General features: G+C 40.1%; 1 protein-coding gene across 7 annotated transcripts in view; it reads left to right on the top strand.

The window, feature by feature from the left end:
• LOC129460740 (centrosomal protein of 76 kDa) overlaps positions 1-25,896 on the top strand; it is a 269,467-nt gene that overhangs the window by 2,948 nt on the left and 240,623 nt on the right. For 6 of the 7 annotated variants that reach the window (XM_055239053.2, XM_055239056.2, XM_055239047.2 and 3 more), the window contains exons 4-11: positions 451-675; positions 2,226-2,411; positions 4,271-4,368; positions 8,173-8,301; positions 13,234-13,422; positions 18,917-19,083; positions 21,287-21,620; positions 24,910-25,127. In XM_055239053.2, the coding sequence (XP_055095028.1) occupies positions 451-675; positions 2,226-2,411; positions 4,271-4,368; positions 8,173-8,301; positions 13,234-13,422; positions 18,917-19,083; positions 21,287-21,620; positions 24,910-25,127 (1,546 nt within the window). The remainder of the gene's footprint in view (positions 1-450; positions 676-2,225; positions 2,412-4,270; positions 4,369-8,172; positions 8,302-13,233; positions 13,423-18,916; positions 19,084-21,286; positions 21,621-24,909; positions 25,128-25,896) is intronic. The other variant, XM_055239092.2, reaches the window with a different exon arrangement.

Genomic DNA, 25,896 nt, shown 5'->3' with positions numbered 1-25,896 from the left:
ATAGCACAGTAGAAGCAAAAACAGCATCACCAGTTTCTTGTGTTTTAATAATATGTTTTATAAAAACTGTGTAGCTTTGCTTTTAAATGGTAATATAATTATCTGACAAATACACTTGCTGAATTGATAATTATATGAGTTGGTTTGTGAAGGTGGAGGAATGTTGGATAAGCAGCTAAAAAGCAAAAGTATACTACATGTTGGTTCTGATGCTTTTCCAGCTGGGAGAAAGTAGCCTGGATATAAACCCAGAAAAGAATATCATATTATGTATATCTTCTCCCCAGGGTGCAAATGATTCTGGTATATATAGTAATAAATTTGTTACTCTTTTGCTTTTTTTTAAGTCTTTGGTATTGGGTTTTTATCAAGTTTTTATTTCCTAATGTCTTGATCACATTCTTTTAAGTTATTTGGCAGTTTCCTCATATATATTGCTACACTTTACAGCTAATATTGATCCAACACGGAGGTATCTTTACCTTCAGGTTTTGGGTGGAAAAGCTTTCTTGGAACATCTGCAAGAACCTGAGCCTTTACCTGGACAAGTTTGTTCAACGTTTACTTTATGTTTACATTATCGAAACCAACGTTTTCGTTCTAAACCTGTTCCATGTGCCTGTGAACCAGATTTTCATGATGGCTTTTTACTTGAAGTACACAGAGAAAGCTTGGGTAAGAAACAGTAATAAATTGTCATTTAATTGAGTAAATCTTTGTTATGTTTTATTGTGAAACAATAATAATGACTTTTTCTGTAAGGAGAGATTTATAATGGAGGAATCTCTATTTTGTTTCCCACTGCTCTTTTCAATTTAAACTACTATCCACCTTCTTGCAATATTCTGTTTGCTATTCATTTTCCCTGGATATTATTTTTTGACTGTTTTCATTGTCGATTCTTTAGTAATACACACTTAAATACCTATTATGTGCATAGTGTTATGCTAGGCAGGTGCTTGGATGATATAGTGGAAAATGAGACATGGTCTTTCTCATTTATAAAACATAACCAGATTGATGATGTTGTGTAACTTTTAAAAGTCAAAGTTTAGGCTGAGCACGGTAACTCACAGCTGAAATCCCAACACTTTGGGGGGCCTAGGTGAGAGAATCATTTGAAGCCAGGAGTTCAAGACCAGTCTGGGCAAAGTAAGACACTGTCTCTACAAAAAATAAAAAATAGGCTGGGTGCGGTGGCTCATGCCTGTAATCCCAGCACTTTGGGAGGCCGAGGCAGGTGGGTCACCTGAGGTCGGGAGTTGGAGACCAGCCTAGCCAACATGTCGAAACCCCGTCTCTACTAGAAATACAAAAATTTCTAGCCAGGCATGGTGGCAGGCGCGTGTAATGAGCCGAGATCACGCCATTGCACTCCAGCCTGGGCAACAGAGTGAGACTCTGTTTAAATAAATACATAAATATTTATAAATAAATTATTTATAAAATTTTTAAATAAATTTTTATAAATATAAATAAAAAGTCAAATTTAGATGTGAACATATAACTGCCATTTTGGTTTTTTTTTTCTTATTTCTCCAATAAAGCATATAATTCTCATAACTAAATTTTATGCTACTTGATTCCTGTAATTGTTTTACACTATGCTTCCTTCAGTAAAGGTATTTTGTACGTTTTAATTGTCAGTATGGAAATCTTTATATTTGTAAACTAAGCAAAGTTTCAGACTGTCTTCACAATTTTAGATTTAAAGATGACTGAAACATTACTAAAATTTATTTTTTTCCCTTTGAAAGATGTTACCTTAATAAGGCAATTCATAGGATAAATTGCTAGATTCAATGTGCTGTATTTTTCAGTTGTATGTTGATTATACAGTGATAATTTCTGGAGGTTAAAGGGATTTCTGGAGGTAGTTTGGGGATTAATGTTGACATACTTGAAGACTTTTTATTGTGGTAGCATATACTTTAGTTAAGTACTTTTAAAGAACAGACTTATCTCATGAATCAGAAAGCACTGATATGCTGTAAGTTACTGGATAACTCATCACAAAGTTTGCCAGTCTTCTGAAAAGTTAGTGACAGAAATAGGACTGTACTTGTATTTCCAGTTTTTTCCATGCTTTCTGAGACATTAGCAAATTGTTCTATTTGGTTTTATATAAGCTTATTATTTAGTATACTGTTTAATAAAAGTATTCTTTTATGTTGGCCTAACCGAATATGTAGTGTGGTATAATTTCATTTGGATTATATTGCTAGGTGATGGAACTAGAATGGCTGATTCAACCACAATGTTATCAATAAGTGATCCAATTCATATGGTGCTAATCAAAACAGACATATTTGGTGAGACGACTTTAGTAGCATCGTATTTTCTGGAATGGCGATCGGTTTTGGGCTCAGAAAATGGAGTGACCAGTCTGACTGTGGAACTTATGGGTGTAGGTATGGTGATTAATATATCATTATTAACCTTTTTATAGCCAGAGTTCATTTGTAAATATATTTTGTATCTTTAAAATGCTTTTATAATCCAAGAGGGAAACCTGTAAAATAGAATTTCATCAGAGTTACAATTGGACCCCAGCATCCTAGTCTTGAGAAATGTCTTGAAGAATAGTATCAGTATAGCACTTCATGGTCAATCTGACCTTGTCTTAGGAGAAATGTTTTTTTCTGGAAAATGAATACAGGAATTTTGAGGGTTTTAATTTCAAGTTCATTTGATTAAATACAAGGCTATAAAGAAAATTAATATTCTTGACACACATACAAACTTATGTGTGTCCAGTCATCACACCCTGGAATCCATCCCCTTTGGTACCAGTGATTCTTGCAAAATATGGAGTAGGTGTTCTCCCAACACTTTACAGTGTGGGGGAGTGAGACTTGGAAGAGGTAATAATTTGCTCAGTGTCAGTATCAACTAGTGCTTGAGGGCAGAGCTGGTGCCTATCTTATTTATCATAGTCTCTGGAATCCTGCACACTGCCTGCTATGTAACACATACTTGCTAATAAAATGAGAAAACAAAACCTACCAATGTTTTATCTATAACATATAATGGAATTACTTTGGTTTTTAAACTTAGTCACAGAGTTAAACCTTGCCAGTGGACAGCATAGCCTTAGTAATTTAGATTATTATTATTATTATTATTATTATTTGAGATGGAGTCTTGCTCTGTCGCCAGGCTGGAGTGCAGTGGTGCAATCTTGGCTCACTGTAACCCCTGCCTCCTGAGTTCAAGCAATTATCCTGGCTCAACCTGCTGAGTAGCTGGGACTACAGGCATGCGCCACCACACCCAGCTAATTTTTGTATTTTTAGTAGAGACGGGGTTTCACCATGTTGGCCGGGATGGTCTCGATCTCTTGACCTTGTTATCTGCCTGCCTCGGCCTCCCAAAGTGCTGGGATACAGGTGTGAGCCACCGCTCCCAGCCAGTAATTTAGATTTTAATAAGTCATACCAAGAATGTATTTTTCTTTAAATAAAAATTATAGAAAAAGTGTCCTTTATGTAAGAAATTTATTTTCAAAAACAATACCCAATTATTTGTCTTCAAAAATAGGCCTAACATGATAATCGTAGCAGTGACTTGGAAACAAGCAGATTCTGATTCACTGAAGAAACATTAAATCGTTTTGATGTGAAGTATATTTGTTTTCTAGTTCTTTAAATCCAGGCATGGATTGAAAATTTCTACACAGCCTGTAATTGGATAATGGGGAGTGACAAATGGGAGTGACTATAAGTGACATAAATGCTTTCTAATTTTGTGTGTGTGTGTGTGTGTGTGTGGAGACAGAATGAGGTATTAACAGTTGCTTTGACTTTGAATTTAATGTAAGTCTGGTTGATATTATACATTTAATTAAGATAAAAAGTAAGAGTCTCAAATCCTTTAAGTCAGAAAAATTTCTTAAAACATGTTAGAAAAGCCAGGTGTAGTGGCTCATGCCTGTAATCCCACCAAGCACTTTGGAAGGCTGAGGCAGGAATATCACTTGAGCCCTGGAGTTTAAGACCAACCTGAATAACATAGGAAGACCCCATCTCTACTTAAAGAAGAAAAAGAGTGTTAGAAAGCTAAGAAAATAATCTCCTTATAATTAAACACCTTTGTTTAAAAAAATTGATTTGGTTCATTTTAATATGAATATTAAAGGTAATGTTGAGTGTTATCTTTATTCCATGTAAGTGATAAAACACCAAGTGCCTAAATTATTTTGGTTAGACTTTGGTTGACTAAATATATATAGTATTGAAATCTCTGAAGTTCAAAATATTTATGTTTATAGGCACAGAATCAAAAGTTTCTGTGGGAATTTTAAATATAAAACTTGAAATGTATCCACCACTCAATCAAACGTTATCTCAAGAAGTAGTGAACACACAGGTAAATACTTATGAGTTTCTCTTTTTTTGTGTGTTTGTTTTCATAGTAGTGTATTTACCTGTTGATCCTAGAAAGCACTCTATTTTTAGAAAATTACCATTTATTACTTTCTAGATTAGCACTCAAAGGTTCACAAAAAGGATGAGAAAGAAAATAAAGACAAGATTGTTTTCCTAGGAGAATCTGTAGTCTAGTTTGGGAAATACGATGAACAATTTATTGAGACAACATAAGAATTACAGGATAGGCCGGTGGCTCACGCCTGTAATCCCAGCACTTTGGGAGGCCAAGGTGGGCGGATCATGAGGTCAGGAGATTGAGACCATCCTGGCTAACACGGTGAAACCCTGCCTCTACTAAAAATACAAAAAAAAAAAAAAAAATTAGCTGGGTGTGGTAGCGGGCGCCTGTAGTCCCAGCTACTCAGGAGGCTGAGGCAGGAGAATGGCGTGAACCGGGAGGCGGAGCTTGCAGTGAGCCCAGATTGTGCCAGTGCACTCCAGCCTGGGCAACAGAGCAAGACTCCATCTCAGAAAAAGAAAAAAAAAAAAGAATTACAGGATAAAGCTGAAGAGGATAAAAGAGTAAAGTGCAACCTCAGTGGGGTGGGATCTTAACGTTCTTTCACAGACGTTTATTGAAAACTTGCTGCTTATGTCTTTTCTGCTCTGTTCTCTCAGGGTAGAAGTGCTTGCCACCTCTAGAGTGTGTTTGGAGAGGCTTTTTTCCCTAATTCCACTGTCAGGTCTCTGATGAATTACTTTCTTCCTGGGTCTTATAAGATTGGCAGATTTTTTCATTCCTTCACATTGGATTTGCCATCTGTGTTTAGTTCTTGCCAGTCTTTAGTTTGGAGGTTCTCATTATCTGCTGACTTGCTGGGGTGGCACTTGTGGAATGGTTCTCCTTGATTACATACAACATCCTTTACTCCACCCTGCCTGTCATATTGTTCCTTTTACAGACCTGTGGTTAGACGCTAGTGCTTCTCCCTCAGGCAAACAATGTCCTGCCCTGTTTTCTTTAAACTTTTTTTCCTTCCTTTTGTAAACTCTCATCTCTCTCTAATCTCTAGCTTCTGACATGTGTCATGGGTGGTATATATACCTGAAACCACATAGTGGGAACCAACTTTGATGTTACTCAAATAAATACCCAGCCCTATGGGAGGCTAAGGTGGGTGGATCACTTTTGAGTCCAGCAGTTTAGGACCAGCCTGGGCAACATAGTGAGACCCTGTCTCTACAAAAATTTTAAAAAATCAGTCAAGCATGGTGGTACATACTTGTAGTCCCAGCTGCTTGGGAAGCTGAAATGGGAGGATTGCTTGACCCAGGAATTTGAGGTTACAGTGAGCTGTGATTGTACCACTGCACACTAGCCTAGATTACAGACTAAGACCCTGTCTCTTAAATAAATGGTGTATACACACATATACATATGTGTATACATGAGGGTTTTTTTTGTTTTTTGTTTTTTCCGACAGAGTCTCGCTGTGTTGCCAGGTTGGAGTGCAGTGGCGCAGTCTTGGCTCACTGCAACCTCTGCCTCCCGAGTTAAAGCAATTCTCCTGCCTCAGTCTCCTGAGTAGCTGGGACTACAGGCGCGTGCCACCACACCCAGCTAATTTTTGTATTTTTAATAGAGACAGGGTTTCACCATGTTGGCCAGGATGGTCTTGATCTCTTAACCTCGTGATCTGCCTGCCTTGGTCTCCCAAAGTGGTATACATGAGTTTTAATCATGTTATTCATATATTTATGTGACATATAAAGTAAATGTTTGGGCTCTACTTTTTTTGGGTAGTAACTTTTTTTTTTTTAATTAAATTTTATTTTTTTAGAGACAGCATCTCACTCTGACTCTCAGGCTTGAGTGCAGTGGTGTGATTATAGCTCACTGAAACCTCAAACTCCCAGCCTCAAGCAATCCACCTGCCTCAGCCTCCCAAAACATTGGGATTGCAGACGTGGACCACTGTGCCCAGCCAGGTTCTCCTTTTTAAACTTAACACTATTTTATATATATTTTCTCATATTTCCACTGTCATATTTATAATTTCTAGTGACTAAAACATAAGTTTATTCTATTTCTGATAATCAAATTGCTTCCAACTTTCTCTTTAAAATTGCACTATTAAAAATTTTAGCCAGGCTAATTAGTCTGTAATCCCAGCAATTTGGGAGGCCAAGGTAAGAGGATCACTTCAGGCCAGGAGTTCAAGACCAGCCTGGGCAACATAGGTAGACTTCATCTCTACAAAAAATTTTAAAAATTAACTGCGCATGGTGGTGCATCCCTGTAGTCTCAGCTGCTGGGGAGGCTAAGGTGGGAGGATCACTTGAGCCCAGGACTTTGAGGCTACAGTGAGCCATGATCATGCAGTAGTAGCACTCCAGACTGGGTGACAGAGCAAGACCCTGTCTCTTAAAAGAAATTAAAGTCAGAAATATGTATGGATCCTAAATAGATGTCAAAATGTGCTAGACACTGTTCTAGACGCTGCAGATGTAGCTGTGTATAGGGCAGCAGACAGCTAGACAGCTTGCTCTCAAGGAGTTTAGATTCCAGTGCAGGAGAAACAATAAGTCAGCAAACAAAATAATCAGATAGTAGAAGGTGTTTTATGGAGAATTATTACAGGTGATATGATACAGTGGTTATTGGGTGGCTAATTATAGGTCGAGTGACTAAGGTCGGGAAAGAGTCTGAACTGCAGGAAGTAACCAGCCACGCAAAGATTGGGGCTGAGCTTCCAGCACTGAGAACAGCCTAGAACAAAAGCCCCTATGGAAGACCGAAAGCCCTGTGTGGCTACAGCGTAGTGGGTTGGGGAGAGAGGAGAAAATGAGTCGGGCCAGAGTTCATAGGCCAGGGCAGGTATTTTGCAATGTGATGGAGAATGAAGTGTATTAAACAAGAGAATGACAATATGTTTTGTTTTGTTTTGTTTTGTTTTGTTTTGTTTTGTTTTGTTTTGTTTTGAGATAAGAGTCGCCCAGGGTGGAGTACGGTGGCGTGAACTTGGCTCACTGCAACCTCTGCCTCCCGGGTTCAAGCAATTCTCCTGCCTCAGCCTCCCGAGTAGCTGGGATTACAGGCATGTACCACTATCCCCAGCTAGTTTTTGTATTTTTAGTTGAGATGGGGTTTCACCATGTTGGCCAGGCTGGTCTTGAACTCCTGACCTCAAATGATCCACCTGCCTAGGCCTCCCAAAGTGTTGGGATTACAGGCGTGAGCCACCATGCCCGTCTTGTATGATTTACTATTTAAAAATTTCTGGGCTGGGCGCGGTAATCCCAGCACTTTGGGAGGCCAAGGCGGGTGGATCATGAGCTCAGGAGTTCGAGACTAGCTTGACCAATGTGGTGAAACCCTGTCTCTACTAAAAATACAAAAAAAAAATTAGCTGAGTGTGGTGGCATGTGCCTGTAGTCCCAGCTACTCAGGAGGCTGAGGCAGGAGAATTGCTTGAACGTGGGAGGCTGAGGTTGCAGTGAGCTGAGATCATGCCACTGCACTCCAGCCTGGGCGACAGAGCGAGACTGCATCCCCCACAACCAAAAAAAAAAAAAAAAAAATTCTGTCTTGGGAGGAAAAAAGGTGACTTATGATTGTATGGAGACTGGATTGTACTAGGGGTTAAGTGTAGAAACAGGGAAGTCAGGAGGCTTTTATAGAAGATGATGATGACTCAGATTAGGGTGCTAATGATGTAGAGAAGTAGACAAATTTGTTACATATTTTGTAGTAATTAAAGATAATGAATAGACATTGAAAAATATTTTTTTTAATTTCAAGCTTGCTTTGGAACGTCAGAAAACTGCAGAGAAAGAGCGATTATTTCTTGTATATGCTAAGCAGTGGTGGAGAGAATATTTGCAAATTCGACCCTCACACAACTCACGACTGGTTAAGATTTTTGCACAGGTTTGTAAATTATATTAGAATAATTTTATGCCTGTATTTGAGATTTACTGTTATGTGCGTAAATTCCATTTAATATTTATTTGTAAAATGTATTCCAAAAAATAAAAGTGCATTTGTAAAATAAAATGCTGATTTTGTAATATTCTCTTTCACTGCATAGTGAGTGGCAAGATCAATCCATGTCTTATTTTACTTTCAATTTCAGTTATTGTGGGTTTTTGAAAAATCACCTTTCTCAAGTTGAATCAATTACTGTGTTTTAAACCCTTTCTGAATATATTTGATTTAAAGTAGATGAAAATCCATTTTGTTTAACTTGGAATGTGTATTTGCTTGATACTTAGTGCTAAATAATTAACCATTTGGACACTTTGCAGGTTATATGTAAATCCAGCTCCTGTGTGCAGAACAGGGGGGCTCTGGGCATATATATTTTTTTGTTAGAGTTCTTAAAAAAATTGTATATAACCACGACCTCTAAGCCAGTGACCAGTAATGTTTAACTGAAGCATTTCAACTATGTATCTCTGCCTCCATTTATCCTGAGTCCTAAACCCATTTTCTCTCTTTAACAGACCAACATAAAATATATGGTCAGGTCGGCCGGGCGCGGTGGCTCACGGCTGTAATCCTAGCACTTGGGGAGGCTGAGGTGGGTGGATCACGAGGTCAGGAGATCAAGACCAACCTGGCTAACACGGTGAAACCCCGTTTCTACTAAAAACACAAAAAATTAGCTGGGCGCCGTGGCGGGTGCCTATAATCCGAGCTACTCGGGAGGCTGAGGCAGGAGAATGGTGTGAACCCGGGAGGCAGAGCTTGCAGTGAGCAGAGATTGCGCCACTGCCGTCCGGCCTGGGCAAAAGAGCAAGACTCCGTCTCAAAAAAAAAAAAAAAAAAAAGTGTGGTCAGGTTCGCGTATTTTTTGTAACTCCTAAGGAACAGTTCAAATATTTTGTATATATTCAGCCTCATATAGATGCTTTCATCTAAGTATAGTGTAGTATATTATTTTAAGTTAAGTTTCTCAAATCCTGTACATTCATCCAGTTTTACCCTACTTTCCGTAGATTTTGGAACAGGCTAAAAGTGGTTTAGTGTCCAGATGGGGAGCTTGGGAATGAGAGGTTGACTAGAGGTGGGAATAAGGGAAATGGCTTCTGACTTTCCGATAGCATTGTTTATATATTGAATGACTGGTTGGCAAGGTAACAACATTATCAGGACAAGGGCAAGGAGAAACCAATTAAAATATAACTGGCTTCCTGGCAGGGCGCGGTGGCTCACGCCTGTAATCCCAGCACTTGGGGAGGCCAAGGCAGGTGGATCCTCTGAGGTCAGGAGTTTGAGACCAGCGTGGCCAACATGGCGAAACCTTGTCTCTACTAAAAATACAAAAATTAGCCAGGCTTGGTGGCAGGCACCTATAATCCCAGTTAGTCAGGAGGCTGAGGCAGGAGAATTGCTTTACCCGGGAGGCGGAGGTTGCAGTGAGCCAAGATCACGCCATTGTACTCCAGCCTGGGCAACAAGAGTGAGACTCTGTCTCAAAACAATAACAATAACAACAACAAAAAATATACACATATATAAAAATACACATTATATATATTTAAAAAACTGGCTCCCTGCTGTCTATATAGTCTGAGGCATTTATTCATTGCCACGTGGAATTAGGAACTAGAGAGGACTCAGGATGGAGTGAGGCAGTGAATCAGAGAAATGGCAGGATCAAAGAGGAGGAAGAAGTTGAAATGCACTAAGGAGGTCAAGGAAGTGGGATTTTCTTTTAGGAAATACTACTTAAACGAGTTCCTCTCTCGGAATTCATTGTAAGATTTGAACCATAGAAGGTAAGTTACTCTCATAGTAACCATATAAGATTGTCAAGTGGCCAGGCATTGGCTCTTTTTGTAAACAGTATGAAGGTTAGAGAAGTGAACAGTCTTTTCAAGGCGAAACAGCAACTCAGTCATGGCAAAGTCTGTATTAAATTGGAGTTTCAACTGGTGCCTTTTTGGTTTGTGCCACCTCTTTCCATATACATAGAGTAAATAAAATGCTGATTTAATTTAGATTCCCCAGAACTGTTTCTTACTGCTGCTTCCTGTATTTGACTAGTTCTGAAATTAAAGAACAACAGTGTAAAGCAATCTAATTATAAAAACAATAGTTATAAATCAAAACATTAATATACATATCAAGGCCAAAAAAATTTCTAATGTATCCAGCACTGAAAGTAAAGAACTTTTTTTTTTTTTTTTTTTTGTGAGACAGAGTCTCATTCACCCAGGCTGGAGTGCAATGGTGCGATCTTGGCTCACTGCAACCTCCACCTCCCAGGTTCAAGTGATTCTCCTGCCTCAGCCTCCCAAGTAGCTGGGACTACAGGCGTGTGCCACCATGCCCGGCTAATTTTTTGTGTTTTTAGTAGAGATGGGGTTTCACAGTGTTAGCCAGGATGGTCTCGATCTCCTGACCTCGTGACCCGCCCGCCTCAGCCTCCCAAAGTGCTGGGATCATAGGCATGAGCCACCATACCTGGCCAAGAACTTTTTGCAATGATGGAAATGTTCTGTATCTGTGCTAACCAGTATGGTGGTCACCAGCCATGTACTGAGCATTCAAAATGTGGCTATTATGACTAAAAATAATTGAATTTTAAATTTTAATTAAAATTTAAATAGCTCATAATGGTTAGTGATTTTCTTACTGGATAGTGCCCATTCAGAGGTTGAAATAGTAACTTTTCAAAACACTTAGGTAGTTTGTGGGGATATATTTAGATAATATTAGAATATTGCTGTAATAAAACGACATATCTTACATTCTAAGATGCTACTATTGATGATTGACTTAGGCAAATGCTTCCACTTCTTATGTGCTCATCTTTTCTTGCCTGTTAGTGGATTCATAAGAATAGGAGTAACAGTCCTGCACCTCAGTCCTAACCAAAGATCTGTAGATTTGCCGTGACCATTATACTTAAAAATTCATTATTCTTTTTATCCTTTGTTAGCTGGTTTTGCTATAGTATAGTAGTAATTCATTGAATGATGCTTTTTGAACTTTTTAGTGCAAGAAACTTTAAAATAAGTTACAGAAATTGAACTTTAAGGCCACTAGGTTTGTTTTTTTTTTTTTTTTTTTTTTTGAGACGGAGTCTTGCTCTTGCTCAGGCTGGAGTGCAGTGGCGTGATCTTGGCTCACTGGAAGCTCCGCCTCCCGGGTTCATGCCATTCTCCTGCCTCAGCCTCCCCAGTAGCTGGGACTACATGCCCGGCTAATTTTTTTTGTATTTTTAGTAGAGACGAGGTTTCACCATGTTAGCCAGGATGGTCTTGATCTTCTGACCTTGTGATCCGCCCGCCTCGGCCTCCCAAAGTGCTGGGGTTACAGGTGTGAGACACTGTGCCCAGCCTAAGGCCACTAGGTTTTAAGAAAATGTTGTAAATCACTTGAGAATTGAGGATATCCTTTTAATATTTAGTTTGTGATTTCAGGACTTAGTATTGTTATACAACACTAGATTATTAGTAATGCTAAGTTCATGTAAAAGAAAACCATAGTTCTCTACATCCCCCCAAAATTAGAATAATAATCCTCTGTTTTAAAAATGGGTGCCCTCTAGGCTAGGCACAGTGGCTCATGCCTGTAATCCCAGCACTTTGGGAGGTCGAGGTGGGTGGATCACTTGAGGTCAGGAGTTTGAGACCAGCCTGGTCAACATCGTGAAACCCCATCTCTACAAGAATACAAAAATTAGCCAGGTGTGGTGGCGCATACCTGTAATCCCAGCTACTCAGGAGGCTGAGGCACAAGAGTCGCTTGAACCTGGAGGCGGAGGTTGCAGCAAGCTGAGATCACACTACTACACTCCAGCCTGGACAATAGTGGGACTGTGTCTCAGAAAAAAAAAAAAAAAAAATTTGATGCCTTCTACAGTTGAGAACGATAGGTATGAATGGAATCTATAGCCAGTTTGCTCTGCAACATAAAAATTAATGATCTTTCTCACTATAATCAAATGTAAATAAGTGAGTGTTTTTTCCTTGCTAAAGTGTGGGAGTATATTGGAAAAAGATGTTTTGGTTGTGGAGAAAGACATCAGTGGTTCTGATAATTCAAACAGATGGTGTTTCTGTTGGCTGGGTTAGATCTCATGTCCTGAGGAGCCCTATCAGAGAGGGCAGGTTATCTCCAAATCTTGAGTAGTAAGTGGCCCTTTCACAGTGCCATATCAGTAACCATGAAGGTAAACAGATTGTGGGCTTTGGTAATACTAACTATAAAATCACAGTGGTAGACAGTCATCACAGACCTATATATGCATACAAAGTATTCAGCACCAACACCAGGAGATACCCTGTATTTAGAATGTAAAACTTTTTCTAGAGCGTTTTTTGAAATTTTGCTTTCAGTTGACTTGGTTAACAAATTATTGTTTCCTGTGGATCCCTAAATTTGAGGCCCTAATGGAAACAAACTAGAATCAAGCTACAATCATTTCTGTTATATCAGCCAATCAGAAGAGTTATTTGTTCTGTCTGGCTATATGTTGTTAAATTCTATATGGTAATGTGAAAAAATACTTCAGCTTAGAGCACCTCTCCCTCCCCTACATACCTACCCATACATTTCTCCGAGGAGTTCTTATTGCCACAGCCTTTGGAGTAAAACAGCTCAGAGCTTGAACCTGGCTCTGTTGCATAATAGCTGTAGCTCCTCAGTTTTCATCTATAAAATGAAAATAATAGAGATGAGGATTAAGGGAAATTATATACACAGCACTTTGCAGCCTAATACTGGATACAAGGTAAGCACTCAATCAATGGTATGCTGAATTATTTTATCCTACATTAATGTATTTGAAAAAAACATAATTGGGGATGATTAATATGTCATTACAGATGTTTTTCCCCTTTTCCCTAGGATGAAAATGGGATAAATAGACCAGTCTGTTCCTATGTTAAACCACTTCGAGCTGGACGGCTTCTTGATACTCCAAGGCAAGCAGCAAGATTTGTTAATGTCCTTGGTTATGAACGAGCCCCTGTTATTGGAGGAGGAGGTAAACAGGAGCAGTGGTGCACTCTGCTGGCCTTTCTCTGTAGAAACAAGGTATTATACACACATAATAGAATTAAGTAGCAGTATATCATAGTTACTCTGAATTTGTAATCCATTTGTAAAAGAATGCCTTAGGAAAACGCACATATAGTCAACCCTCTATACCCACAGGTTCTGTATCTGTAGATTCAACCAACTGCAGATCAAAAATACTTATTAAAGTAAAAAATAACAGTACAATAATAAAAAATAGTACAAATAAAAAACAATGGAGTGTAACAACGTTTATGTAGCATTTACATTGTATTGAGATTTTTAAACAATTTAGAGGTGATTTAAAGTATACAGGAAGATGTGCTTAGGTTATATATAAAATACTATACCGTTTTGGCTGGCCGCAGTGGCTCATGCCTGTATCCCAGCATTTTGGGAGGCTGAGGCAGGTGGATCACCTGAGGTCAGGAATTCAAGACCAGTCTGGGCAACATGGTGAAACCCTATCTCTACTAAAATACAAAAAATTATCTGGGCATGGTGTCGTGTGCCTGTAATCCCAGCTACTCAGGAGGCTGAGGCAGGAGAATCGCTTGGACCCTGGAGACGGAGGTTGCAGTGAGCCGAGATCGCACCATTGCACTCTAGCCTGAGGACAGAGCAAGACTCATCTCAAAAAAAAAAAAATACTGTTTTATATAAGCCTTGAGTATCCATGGATTTTGTTTTGCAAGGGTCCTGGAACTAACCCCTTTGGGGTGCTATCAACTTGACCATGTCAGAACCTTGTTCTGTTTTTCATAACATTTAAATATCAATACACAAAAAACTCAGCATCTTTATTTTCTCATGTAGTTTCTTATTTATTGTGATTTCTGTGATGTAGGGACCTACAAGTACTAAAATGTCAGAAATCAAGTTACAGAATGAATTAGAAACAGCACCAGGACCAGACCATGGCTTTCTGGTACTATTGATGTGTTGCAGTTTGCTCAGATAATCTTTAAAAAAGAGAAAATAAGGCCGGGTATGGTGGCTCACGCCTGTAATCCCAGCACTTTGGGAGGCTGAGGCGGGCGGATCACCTGAGGTCAGGAGTTTGAGACCAGTCTGACCAATGTGGAGAAACCCTGTGTCCACTAAAAATACAAAATTAGCGTGGCGTGGTGGCGCATGCCTGTAATCCTAGCTACTCAGGAGGCTGAGGCAGGAGAATTGCTTGAACCTGGGAGGCAGAGATTGCGGTGAGCTGAGATCACGCCATTGCAGTCCAGCCTGGGCAACGAGTGAAACTCCATAAAAAAAAAAAAAGAGAAAATGGCAGTACAAAATTAATATAGAAAAAATATTAAAATAGAAAAAATCTTGAATTGCATGCTATTTTGTTTAGTTTGTTTAGTTTGTATTTAAATACAAATGTATATTTAATCACACTTTTTGAATGACTTGATTTCAGTAAACTAATTTTATAGATTATGAGATATTTCCTAATCTGTGTTCTAAAAATGTTGATAGTGTGATAACAAACAAGTAAAACTATCTTTAGGCCAGGCACAGTGGCTCACGCCTGTAATCCCAGCACTTTGGGAGGCTGAGGAGGGTGGATCACCTGAGGTCGGGAGTTCTAGAACAGCCTGACTAACATGGAGAAACTCCATCTCTACTGAAAAAATACAAAAATTAGCCAGGCACGGTGGCGGGCTCCTGTAATCCCAGCTACTTGGGAGGCTGAGGCAGGAGAATCACTTGAACCTTGGAGGTGGAGGTTGCAGTGAGCCAAGATCACGCCATTGCACTCCAGTCTGGGCAATAAGAGCGAAACTCCATCTCAAAAAAAAAAAACACAAAAAACTGTCTTTAGCCTGGGTGACAGAGTGAGACTCTGTCTCAAAAAAATAAATAAATAAATAAAGGTGACAGCAGGCCAGGCATGGTGTCTGACACCTGCAATTCCAGCACTTGGGTAGGCCAAGGTAGGCAAATCACTTTAGCCCAGAAGTTCCAGACAAACCTGGGCAACATGGCAAAATCCCTGTCTCTAAAAAACTATGTAAAAATTACCCAGGCATGGGCCAGGTGTGGTGGCTCACGCCTGTAATCCCAGCACTTTGGGAGGCTGAGGCGGGTGGATCACGAGGTCAGGAGATCGAGATCATCCTGGCTGATATGGTGAAACTCCATCTCTACTAAAACCACAAAAAATTAGCTGGGCATGGTGGCACACGCCTGTAGTCCCAGCTACTCGGGAGGCTGAGGCAGGAGAATCACTTGAACCCATGAGGTGGAGGTTGCAGTGAGCTGAGATCGCGCCACTGCACTCCAAACTGGGTGACAGAGCAAGACTCTGTCTCAAAAAAAAAAAAAAAAATACATATATATATATATATATATATATATTTAGATATTTTTTTACTGTACAAACAACAGCATTACAACAGTATTACAACAGTAATGGTGAAACTTTACCTATAATTCTATTCCTAGTTTATTATTTCTTTTTATATTTTTTCTGCTGTATATGTATCATTTATTCCATAATTATAATTATTGTAAATAAATTTTTGTATCTTTATAATTAAGCATTATGCTATGAACATTTTTCTATGTGTTGCTACAGTCTCTGATTTCCTTTTTTTTTTAAATGAGACAGAGTTTTCCTCTTGTCACCCAGGCTGGAGTGCAATGGCATGATCTCGGCCCACTGCAACCTCCGTCTCCTGGGTTCAAGCGATTCTCCTGCCTCAGCCTCCCTAGTAGCTGGGATTACAGGTGCCCGCCACCACCCCCAGCTCATTTTTGTATTTTTAGTACAGATGGGGTTTCACTATGTTGGCCAGGCTGGTCTCGAACCCCTGACCTTAGGTGATCTGCCCGCCTCTGCCTCCTAAAGTGCTGATTTCCATTTTAATGAGTGTTTAAGTTTTCTTGAGTCAATATACAAAATATACTTAACTATTTCCCTATTGTAGGAATTGCCAAGTTAGGCTCTTTTTTTTTTATTCAGTGGTTTTGTTGTTGTTGTTTTGTTTTTTTTTTGGGACGGGGTCTCGCTCTGTCACCCAGGCGGGAGTGCAGTGTCACGATCTCGGCTCACTGCAACCTCTGCCTCCCAGCCTCAAGCAATTCTCCTACCTCAGCCTCTTGAGTAGCTGAGACTACAGGCATGGAGCCACCATTCCTGGCTTTTTTTTTTTTTTTTTTTTTTTTTGGTATTTTTAGTAGAGATGGAGTTTCTTGGCCAGGCTGGTCTTGAACTCCTGGCCTCGAGTGATCTGCCTGCCTCAGCCTCCCAAAGTGCTGAGATTACAGGCAAAAGCTGGCACACCTGGCCATAAAGTTAAGCTCATTTTAAATTTTTTAATGTTACCGTGAATGAACTTTCACATTGACTATCTTTGCAGATATTATTATTTTACTTTTGAATTTTCTTTAGGACAAAATCTCAGAAATAATTGGGTCTAAAAGGTTGATTAAGCCAGGCACAGTGGCTCATGCCTGTAATCCCAGCACTTTGGGAGGCCAAGGTGGGTGGATCACTTGAGGTCAGGAGTTCAAGACCAACCTGGCCAACATGGTGAAACTCCATCTCTACTAAAAATACAAAAATTAGCTTGGTGTGGTGGTGCACGCCTGTAGTCCTAGCTACTTGGGAGGCTGAGAATCGTTGGAACCTGGGAGGAGGAGGTTGTAGTGAGCCGAGGTGATGCCACTGCATTCCAGCCTGGCTGACAGAGCGAGACTCCGTCTCAAAAAAAAAGGTAAATTAAAAAATAAAAGATTGGTTATTACATTTTTGTAAAGCCACTTTAAGAATTATAAAATGCTATTTGTTTTCTTACAGTTAATTTTTTAAAAAAAAACTGTAGCACCACCAGTGCAAATTTTTTGGAGAAAGAAATTTCTTGGCCAGGTAAGGTGGCTCATGCCTGTAGTCCCAGCACTTTGGGAGGCTGAGGCAAGCGGATTGCTTGAGTCCAGGAATTCGAGACCAGCCAGGGCAAACTGGTGAAACTCTGTCTCTACAAAAACACAAAAAATAGCTGGGCCTAGTGATGAGTGCCTGTGGTCCCAGCTATTCAGGAGGCTGAAGCGGGGGAATTGCTTGAGCTGGGGACATCAAGGCTGCAGTGAGCTGAGGACGTCAAGGCAGCAGTGAGCTGAGATCATGCCACTGCACTCCAGCCTGGGTGTCAGAACTAGACCCTATCTCAAGAGAGAAAAAAAAAGAAATGTCTTCATTCTGACACTCAACTCAAATAGTTATTTTTGCTTTTGTGTGTAGTCTTCCTACACTTAAATACAAAATTGTAGCCATACTGTTTAATATCTTAGTAATTTTTTCACAGAACACAGTATCAGATGTTTTCTTTTCTTTCTTTTTTTTTTTTTGAGACAGAGTCTCACTCTGTTGTCCAGGCTGGAGTGCAGTGGCACGATCTCAGCTCACTGCAACCTCTGCGTCCTGGGTTCAAGCGATTCTCCTGCCTCAGCCTCCCGAGTAGCTGGGATTACAGGCATACACCACCATACCCAGCTAATATTTTCTATTTTTTTATGGGTCTTTATAACTTTTTAAAATTGAAAGTAATATAACCACATCAAAGAAAATCTGGGAAATAGAGTGGAAAATTATATATAACCTCCCCAGTAATAACCATTGTTGGCATTTTGTTGTTGTTCTTGCCAGTCATTTTTTTTACGTATATATTTTCTTGAAATTATCACATATAGATACTATCAGTCATTGGTTGAGTGTTTTCCATTTATTTGCATTTCTTGCTGTATGACTTGTTTGCTTGTTTGTTCATGTCCTTCAGCTATTAATCTATTAAAATATTCCAGGCTGGGCACAGGAGCTCATGCCTGTAATCCCAACACTTTGGGAGGCTGAGGCAGGAGGATCACTTGAGCCTAGGAGTTCAAGAGCAGCCTGGGTAACACAGTAAGACCCCCGTTTATACAAAAAAATTTAAAAGTTAGCTAGTTGTCGTGGTGTACACCTTTAGTCCCAGCTACTTGGGAGGCTGAGATGGGAAAATCACTTAAGCCTGGGAGGTCAAGGCTGCTGTGAATCATGTCACCAGCCTGGGTGACAGAGGAAGACCCTGTCTCAAAAAAAAAAAAAAATTCTACTTTTCTTTCTGTGTTGTGTGAGTTCTTTATAAACTTTTTTTTTTTTTTGGAAACAAAGTCTTACTCTGTTGCCGAGGCTAGAATGCAGTGGCGCGATTGCAGCTCACTGCAACCTCCGCCTCCCAAGTTCACGTGATTCTCTTGCCTCGCCTCCTGAGTAGCTGGGACTAATGGTGTGTGCCACCACGCCCGGCTAGTTTTTGTATTTTTAGTAGAGACAGAGCTTCCTTATGTTGGCCAGGCTGGTCTCGAACTCCTGACGTCACGTGATCCACCCACCTCGGCCTCCCAAATTGTTGGGATTACAGGCGTGAGCCACTGTGCCCAGCCAATAAATTTTTATGATAATTTTGTATTGAAGTATGTAATGAGGAAATAATATGGAAGAATGAATACTTCATTGTAATTTATCTTCCAGGGTGACTGTGAAGATCATGCTAACCTTCTTTGCAGCCTTCTTCTTGGATATGGATTAGAAGCCTTTGTTTGTGTTGGGACCAAGGCAAAAGGTGTACCTCATGCATGGGTTATGACTTGTGGAACTGATGGGACCATCACTTTTTGGGAGAGTTTAACAGGACACAGGTTAGTCTACGAAGTTTATAAGGATATTAAAATGAAGTTATAAGTTTTTTTTGTTTCTTTTTTTGAGATGAAGTCTCGCTCTGTCACCCGGGCTGGAGTGCACTGGCACAATCTCAGCTCACTGCAACCTCCACCTCCCGGGTTCAAGCCGATTCTCCTGCCTCAGCCTCCCAAGTAGCTGGGATTACAGGCACGTGCCACCGCACCTGGCTGATTTTTGTATTTTTAGTAGAGACGAGTTTTCACCATGTTAGCCAGGCTGGTCTCGAACTCCTGACCTCAGGTGATCCACCTCAGCCTCCCAAAGTGCTGGGATTACAGGCGTGAGCCACCGTGTCCAGCTTAAGTTATAAGTATTTTAAATTATAAGGGCTTTTTGTCCATATTGATGGTACTTGAAGGTACGTGTTGATGATTTTAGTTAGAGCCTTTTCAGTGATTATGTAAAAAAGTACTTCAATTATGGTAGCCAAGTAAATGAACTCTAAGAAAATTTTTACCTCAAATATTCTTTACCAACATGATGTTGGTAAACAGTAAATTATATTTACTAGTTTTGTATGATTAGCATATTTTGTTTTCAGTTTTCTCTTTTTTTTTTTTTTTTGGCAGTGTCTCACTGTTGCCCAGGCTGGAGTGCAGTGGCACAGTCACAGCCCGCTGCAGCCTCCCTCTCCTGGGTTCTGGTGGTCCTCCTACCTCAGCCTCTTGCATAGCTGGGACTGCAGGTGTGCACAGCCATGCCTAGCTAATTTTTCTGTAGGGATGAGGTTTTGCTGTGTTGTCTACACTGGTCTTGAACTCCTGGGCTCAAGCAGTCTGCCCACCACGGCCTTCCAAAGTGCTGAGATTATAGGCATGAGCCACCACGCCTGGCCAGCATATGTTTTTTTCTGATGATCATCCCTAAGTCTGAAAATAAATTCAAGTTGTAAATGATGATTTCTTTTTAAAATTTGATGTGGTTGCCATCTCCATGTTGGCAAATCCCCTAGACACATTTTTTAAAGTACTTTAGCCTGTCATTAGATTTTGAAACAGCTGAGTACTTCTGTTGTAGGACTTCCTCCTTAGTTCAGCTAAGAGCTGGGTCCTTGTCACATGGCCACGAAAAATTAGGCTCGCAGGCAATTTGAAGGGGGAGAAAAATGGAATTTATTGAACAAAAAGGAAAAAAACTGGGAAACAGGGACGCTCCACAAACCCAGAGTGCCTGCTAGTGTGCTTCCTGCTTCGCAGATTGAATTCCAGCTTCCACTCAGGAAGAGGAGGGGCCAGGCTCCTCCCCATTGCAAATTGCTCGAACTTCTGTGGCTTCTCCCCAGTGTGCACTCCTCCCAGTGCACAGGCTGGTTGGAGTTTCTCTGGGGACCCCTTTCCACCTGGCTGTCTCACTTCTTTCTTCATGGAACATTCTCTTTCCTTAGCTTCTTTCTTATCATTGTCTTTCAATATTTATTATTCCTCTCTGGCTATTCTCAGTTTTTCCTTCATCTTGTCTTTAAATGTGTGTGTTCTAGAGGCCCAGCCCTGGGCCCTCTTTTCATTCCCCTGAGTCCTCTTTCTCCCTGGTTGATAATCATGCCTAATAATGTTTTGGTTAGTTGTGCCTAAAAATGCATAATCAAATTATTTTAATTATGTTATCTGAGGCAAACATTTTTTATTTATTTATTTTTTTTTCTTGGAGACGGAGTTTTGCCCTCGTTGCTCAGGCTGGAGTGCAGTGATGCCATCTCAGCTCACTGCAGCCTCCGCCTCCCGGGTTCAAGCAATTCTCCTGGCTTAGCCTCCTGAGTAGCTGGGACTACAAGCACGTGCTCCCACGCCCAGCTGATTTTTGTATTTTTAGTAGAGACAGGGTTTCACCATGTTGGTCAGGTTGGTCTCGAACTCTTGACCTCAGGTGATCCCCCCCCCGCCTCAGCCTCCGAAAGTGCTGGGATTACCGCGTCCGGCCTTTGATCTTAACAGTATACATAGAATGTATTCTGTTGTTAATAGAGTTGGTTTCAATATTGTAAGATGTACCATACAATTAATACAGAGTAATCAAATTGTGGAAATATAAAAAAGAAAAACAAGTATTAAACTGTAGTTCTGAGAAGTAGTTATGGCCTTAAGTGTTAGAATAATTTTCTCAGTAAGATGCTGCCTTCTTAATTTTTAAGTTCTCATATATAAAATTATTTAATTTTTTTAGGTACATCCATAAACCTACCAATCCTGATGAACCTCCAGTTGCTGAACAGCCTAAACCACTGTACCCATATCGAACAATTGGTTGTGTTTTCAACCATCAGATGTTCCTGGGAAATTGTCAACCCTCTGATGCAGTAGAAACCTGTGTATTTGATTTGAACGATGAATCCAAATGGAAACCCATGAGTGAGGAAGCAATTAAATCTGTGTGTGCTCCTGGAGCTACAACATCCCTTCCTCCCTTTCCACCTCTGTGTGCATCCACAATTGATGCATCAGTAACAAGTAATGAAATTGAAATGCAGCTGAGGCTCCTGGTGTCAGAACACAGGAAGGTAATTCACACTGAAATAGTTGTAGTTTCATACTTTTTTTCATTTATGTATTTAACTATTTTTTGGTGTGTGTGATAGTGCCAGTCACTATTCTAGCCCTGAACAAAGCAACTACAGTCCCTACTATTATGAAGCTTACAATTTTGAAAGTCATGAGAGTTCAAGTTCTGAGACTCAAAAATCTCCAAATTAATTAATACTTATAGAATGAATTACTTCCTCCTAGAAATGAAGAATGGTGAACTTGTTCACATCCCTTAGAGTCAAGATTTTTGCTGACTACCACTATTTGGATTTCGTCTTTGTGAAATGCTTATTCACATATTTGCCCCTTCAAAAATCCTGGGTTAGGCTGGGCTTGATGGCTCACGCCTATAATCCCAGCACTTTGGGAGGCTTAGGTGGGTGGATCGCTTGAGCCCAGGAGTTCAAGACCAGCCTGGGGAATATGGTGAAACATCATCTCTGTTATTCTTTAAAGAAAAAATATGTATACTGGGTTATACTTTTTTCATATTCATTTTTCTCCCCAGGTTGGTTTCTGTTTGTTTTCATGTTGTACTCAACTGAGTAGACGTCTGGCTTTAATTTGCATTTCCCTGATTACTTATGAGATCAAACCTCTTTTTTTTGAGATGGAATCTCTCTCTTTGTCACCCAGGCTGGAGTGCAGTGGCGTGATCTTGGTTCACTGCAACCTCAACCTCCCAGGTTTAATCAATTCTCCTGCCTCAGCCTCCTGAATAACTGGGATTATAGACATGTGCTACCATGCTGCCAATTTTTGTATTTTTTGTACAGATAGGGTTTCACCATGTTGGCCAGGCTGGTCTCAAAGTGATCTACCTGCCTCAGCCTCCCAAAGTGCTGGGATTACAGTTGTGAGCCACTGCGCCCAGCCAGATCAAGCCTCTTGTCAAATAGCATGTAGATTTCCTTTGTAAAGTGCCTTTAAGAAGACATAAAAAATATTAGTCATAAAGGAAAAGATTAATATATCTTAAAGACTTAAGTTCATCAAAAGAAAACATTAAGAGATTGAAGCTGTGGGGTGGGAAAAGTTATTTGTAACACATATCACCAACAAAGGACTGGAATCCAAAATTCCTACAAAATATTTCTGATTCACCTTTTAGGGTTCCCTGTTCCACTCCTCACCTTGGGTGAGCCCTGTTTTCTGTGTTCTTTGAGGCTGTCAAAGGCAAACTGATTTATCAAACATGTTCTCTGGGTTCCCAGTTACTCTTAGCTTTGGCCTCTAATATATTTCTTATTCACTTGTCAACTTATCAGAGCATTTAAACATATATTTTGGAAAACCTGGCATTTGTAATATGTTTTCAGCAAAAGTTGGTCAGGAGACTTCTGGTCCATTATATTGCTGGAAATGAATGCCCCTTATTACTTTTTCTTTCCTTTCATCACTTGTATTGGCTTTAGCTTTCTTTTCTTAGGTTCTGCTTACAAATAAAAGCAATATCTTATAAAAATTACTTTTGGCCAGGCACAGTGTCTCACGCCTATAATCCCAGCAGTTTGGGAGGCTGAGATGGGTGGATCGCTTGAGCTCAGGAGTTCAAGACCAGCCTGGGCAACATGGTGAGACCCTATCTCTACAAAAAGTACAAAAATTAGCCGGGTGTGGTGGCGCATGCTTGTAGTCCCAGCTACTTGGAGGCTGAGGTGAAAGGAGCCAGGGAGGTGGAGGTTGCAGTGAGCCGAGATTGTGCCACTGCACTCCAGCCTGGGTGACAGTAAGACCCTGTCTCAAAAAAAAAAAAAAGAATTACTGTTTATAGAAAAAGCCAGTGTTGATCACTATTTAAGTTAAGGTGCCTGTAAATCAGCAAAAGTTCACATTTTGCCACAGGAAAAGCATTGTTAATCGTGGATCTTTCGAGACCATTTGTGATGAGTTAAAACCTTGAATGTAAAATGAGGAAATACCAAAGATCCATTATGATAACCAAAATATCTAGAGTTTTGAGAATTTTTTGTATTTGTGACAATATTATTTTTAACTTCATGTGTTTAGAGATCAATAGGTCATTTGGTGTTATAAATGGAATCATGGGCTGGGCACGGTGGCTCATGCCTGTAATCCCAGCACTTTGGGAGGCCGAGGTGGGTGGATCACTTGAGGTCAGGAGTTTGAGACCAGCCTGGCCAACATGGTGAAACCCCGTCTCTACGAAAAATACAAAAATTAGCTGGGCGTGGTGGCGGGTGTCTGTAATCCCAGCTACTCAGGAGGCTAAGGCAGGAGAATCGCTTGAACCTGGGAGGCAGAGTTGCAGTGAGCCGAGATCGCGCCACTGCATTCCAGCCTGGGTAACAGAGTAAGACTCTGTCTCAAAAAATTTAAAAAAATAAAAAATAAATGGAATCATGTTGTTTTTAACATTCCATAGAAATATGTTTTAAGCTCCCTAAGGGCCTATAAAATGTCTTCATCTTTTTATCTCTTACAGTATATAAGTTTTATAGAGTATATGTTCAGTAAATATTTGTTTAATCACATATAGAATTAATTTGTTGACTTTTCTCACCTCTGTGTAGTTCAGTTTATGGTAGGAAGAGTCAGTCTTTAGTAAACAGATTCATTCTTACTAAACTCTTTTTTATTTATTTATTTTTTATTTTGAGACAGAGTCTCGCTCTGTTGCCCAGGCTGGAGTGCAGTGGCACGATCTCGGCTCACTGCAAGCTCCGCCTCCCGAGTTCACGCCATTCTCCTGCCTCAACCTCCCAAGTAGCTGGGACTACAGGCACCCGCCACCACGCCCAACTAATTTTTTTGTATTTTTAGTAGATACAGGGTTTCACTGTGTTAGCCAGGATGGTCTCAATCTCCTGACCTCATGATCCGCCCACCTCAGCCTCCCAAAGTGCTGGGATTACAGGCATGAGCCACCACGCCTGGCCTAAACTCTTTAAAGTTAAGTAAAATATCTCAAAATATAAGAATTATACCTGTCATCCATATTAGGACTATTTCATATAGTATTTTGTAGTAGATATTAGAGAAGTACAGGATTTGGAGACTTCGTGAACATCATTGTTTTGAATGTTTTTTGGTTGTTTCTCTAAAAAGTAAAATCTGATCACCTATAGTTCCTTTTATCTGATTTTTATTTCTATGCATCCCTATAATTATTATTATTAAAATATTATGATAGCTTTTAAAAATCTTTTTTTGGTATACATTAAAATAATCAACATTTTTATTTAGTTGGTTTTGAAAATATTAGTGTATTTCACTTTTTCTTTTTCTCTTGATTGCTTATAGGATCTCGGCCTCACTACTGTTTGGGAAGACCAGCTCTCCTACCTTTTATCACCAGCTTTGGCTTCTTATGAATTTGAGCGTACAACAAGTATATCAGCAGGCAATGAAGAATTTCAAGATGCCATAAGAAGGGCTGTGCCTGATGGTCACACATTTAAAGGGTTCCCAATACATTTTGTGTATAGAAATGCAAGACGTGCATTTGCCACATGTCTTCGGTAAGGTGTAATTTACGGAATCATTTTTTCAGTTTAGTAATCTTAGAGATCAGTCCGGCAGGGTTTTTTTTATTTCCTTTTTTTTTTTTTTTTTTTTTAACTCAAGGTCTTGCTCTGCTGCCCATGCTGGAGTACAGTGGCACAGTTGTGGCTCACTGCAGCCTTGACCTCCTGGGCCCAAGTGATCCTTCCACCTCACCCTCCCAGGCAACTGGGACCACAGGCATGTGCCACCATACCTGGCTATTTTTTTTATCTTTATTTTGTAGAGATGGGGGTCTTCCTATGTTGCCCAGGCTGGTCTTGAACTCCTGGGCTCAAGCAGTCTTCCCACCTCAGCCTCCCAAAGTGCTAGGATTACAGGTGTGAGCCATTGCACCCAGCCTAATCTGGTAGTTATTTAGAAATGACATCCGAGTCATATGGGAGCTTTTACAATGACTGACCCTCCTTGCCACAGATTTTGATTCATTTGGTCTGAAATGTAGCCCTAGATAGTCTGGGATTATTTGCCCAGTGATTTTGGTGCAGTCTCAGGTATCTCTGATTTTGTCTGGACTATAAGGAAATAGTCTATAATTTGAATAGCTTGACCAAAATTACAGTGTCTCTGATAGCAGAGACAGAATTTGAAAAAATTATTTTATTTATTTATTTTTGAGATGGAGTCTCAGTCTGTTGCCCAGGCTGGAGTGCAGTGGCACATTCTTGGCTCACTGCAACCTCTGCCTCCCGGATTCAAGCGATTCTCCTGCCTCAGCCTCCCAAG

This window comes from Symphalangus syndactylus, chromosome 1 (assembly GCF_028878055.3).
Source record: "Symphalangus syndactylus isolate Jambi chromosome 1, NHGRI_mSymSyn1-v2.1_pri, whole genome shotgun sequence".
NCBI classification, from domain to species: Eukaryota; Metazoa; Chordata; class Mammalia; order Primates; family Hylobatidae; genus Symphalangus; species Symphalangus syndactylus.
Note: the sequence above shows the minus strand (reverse complement) of the source record. Positions and strands in the feature narration are given on the sequence as shown.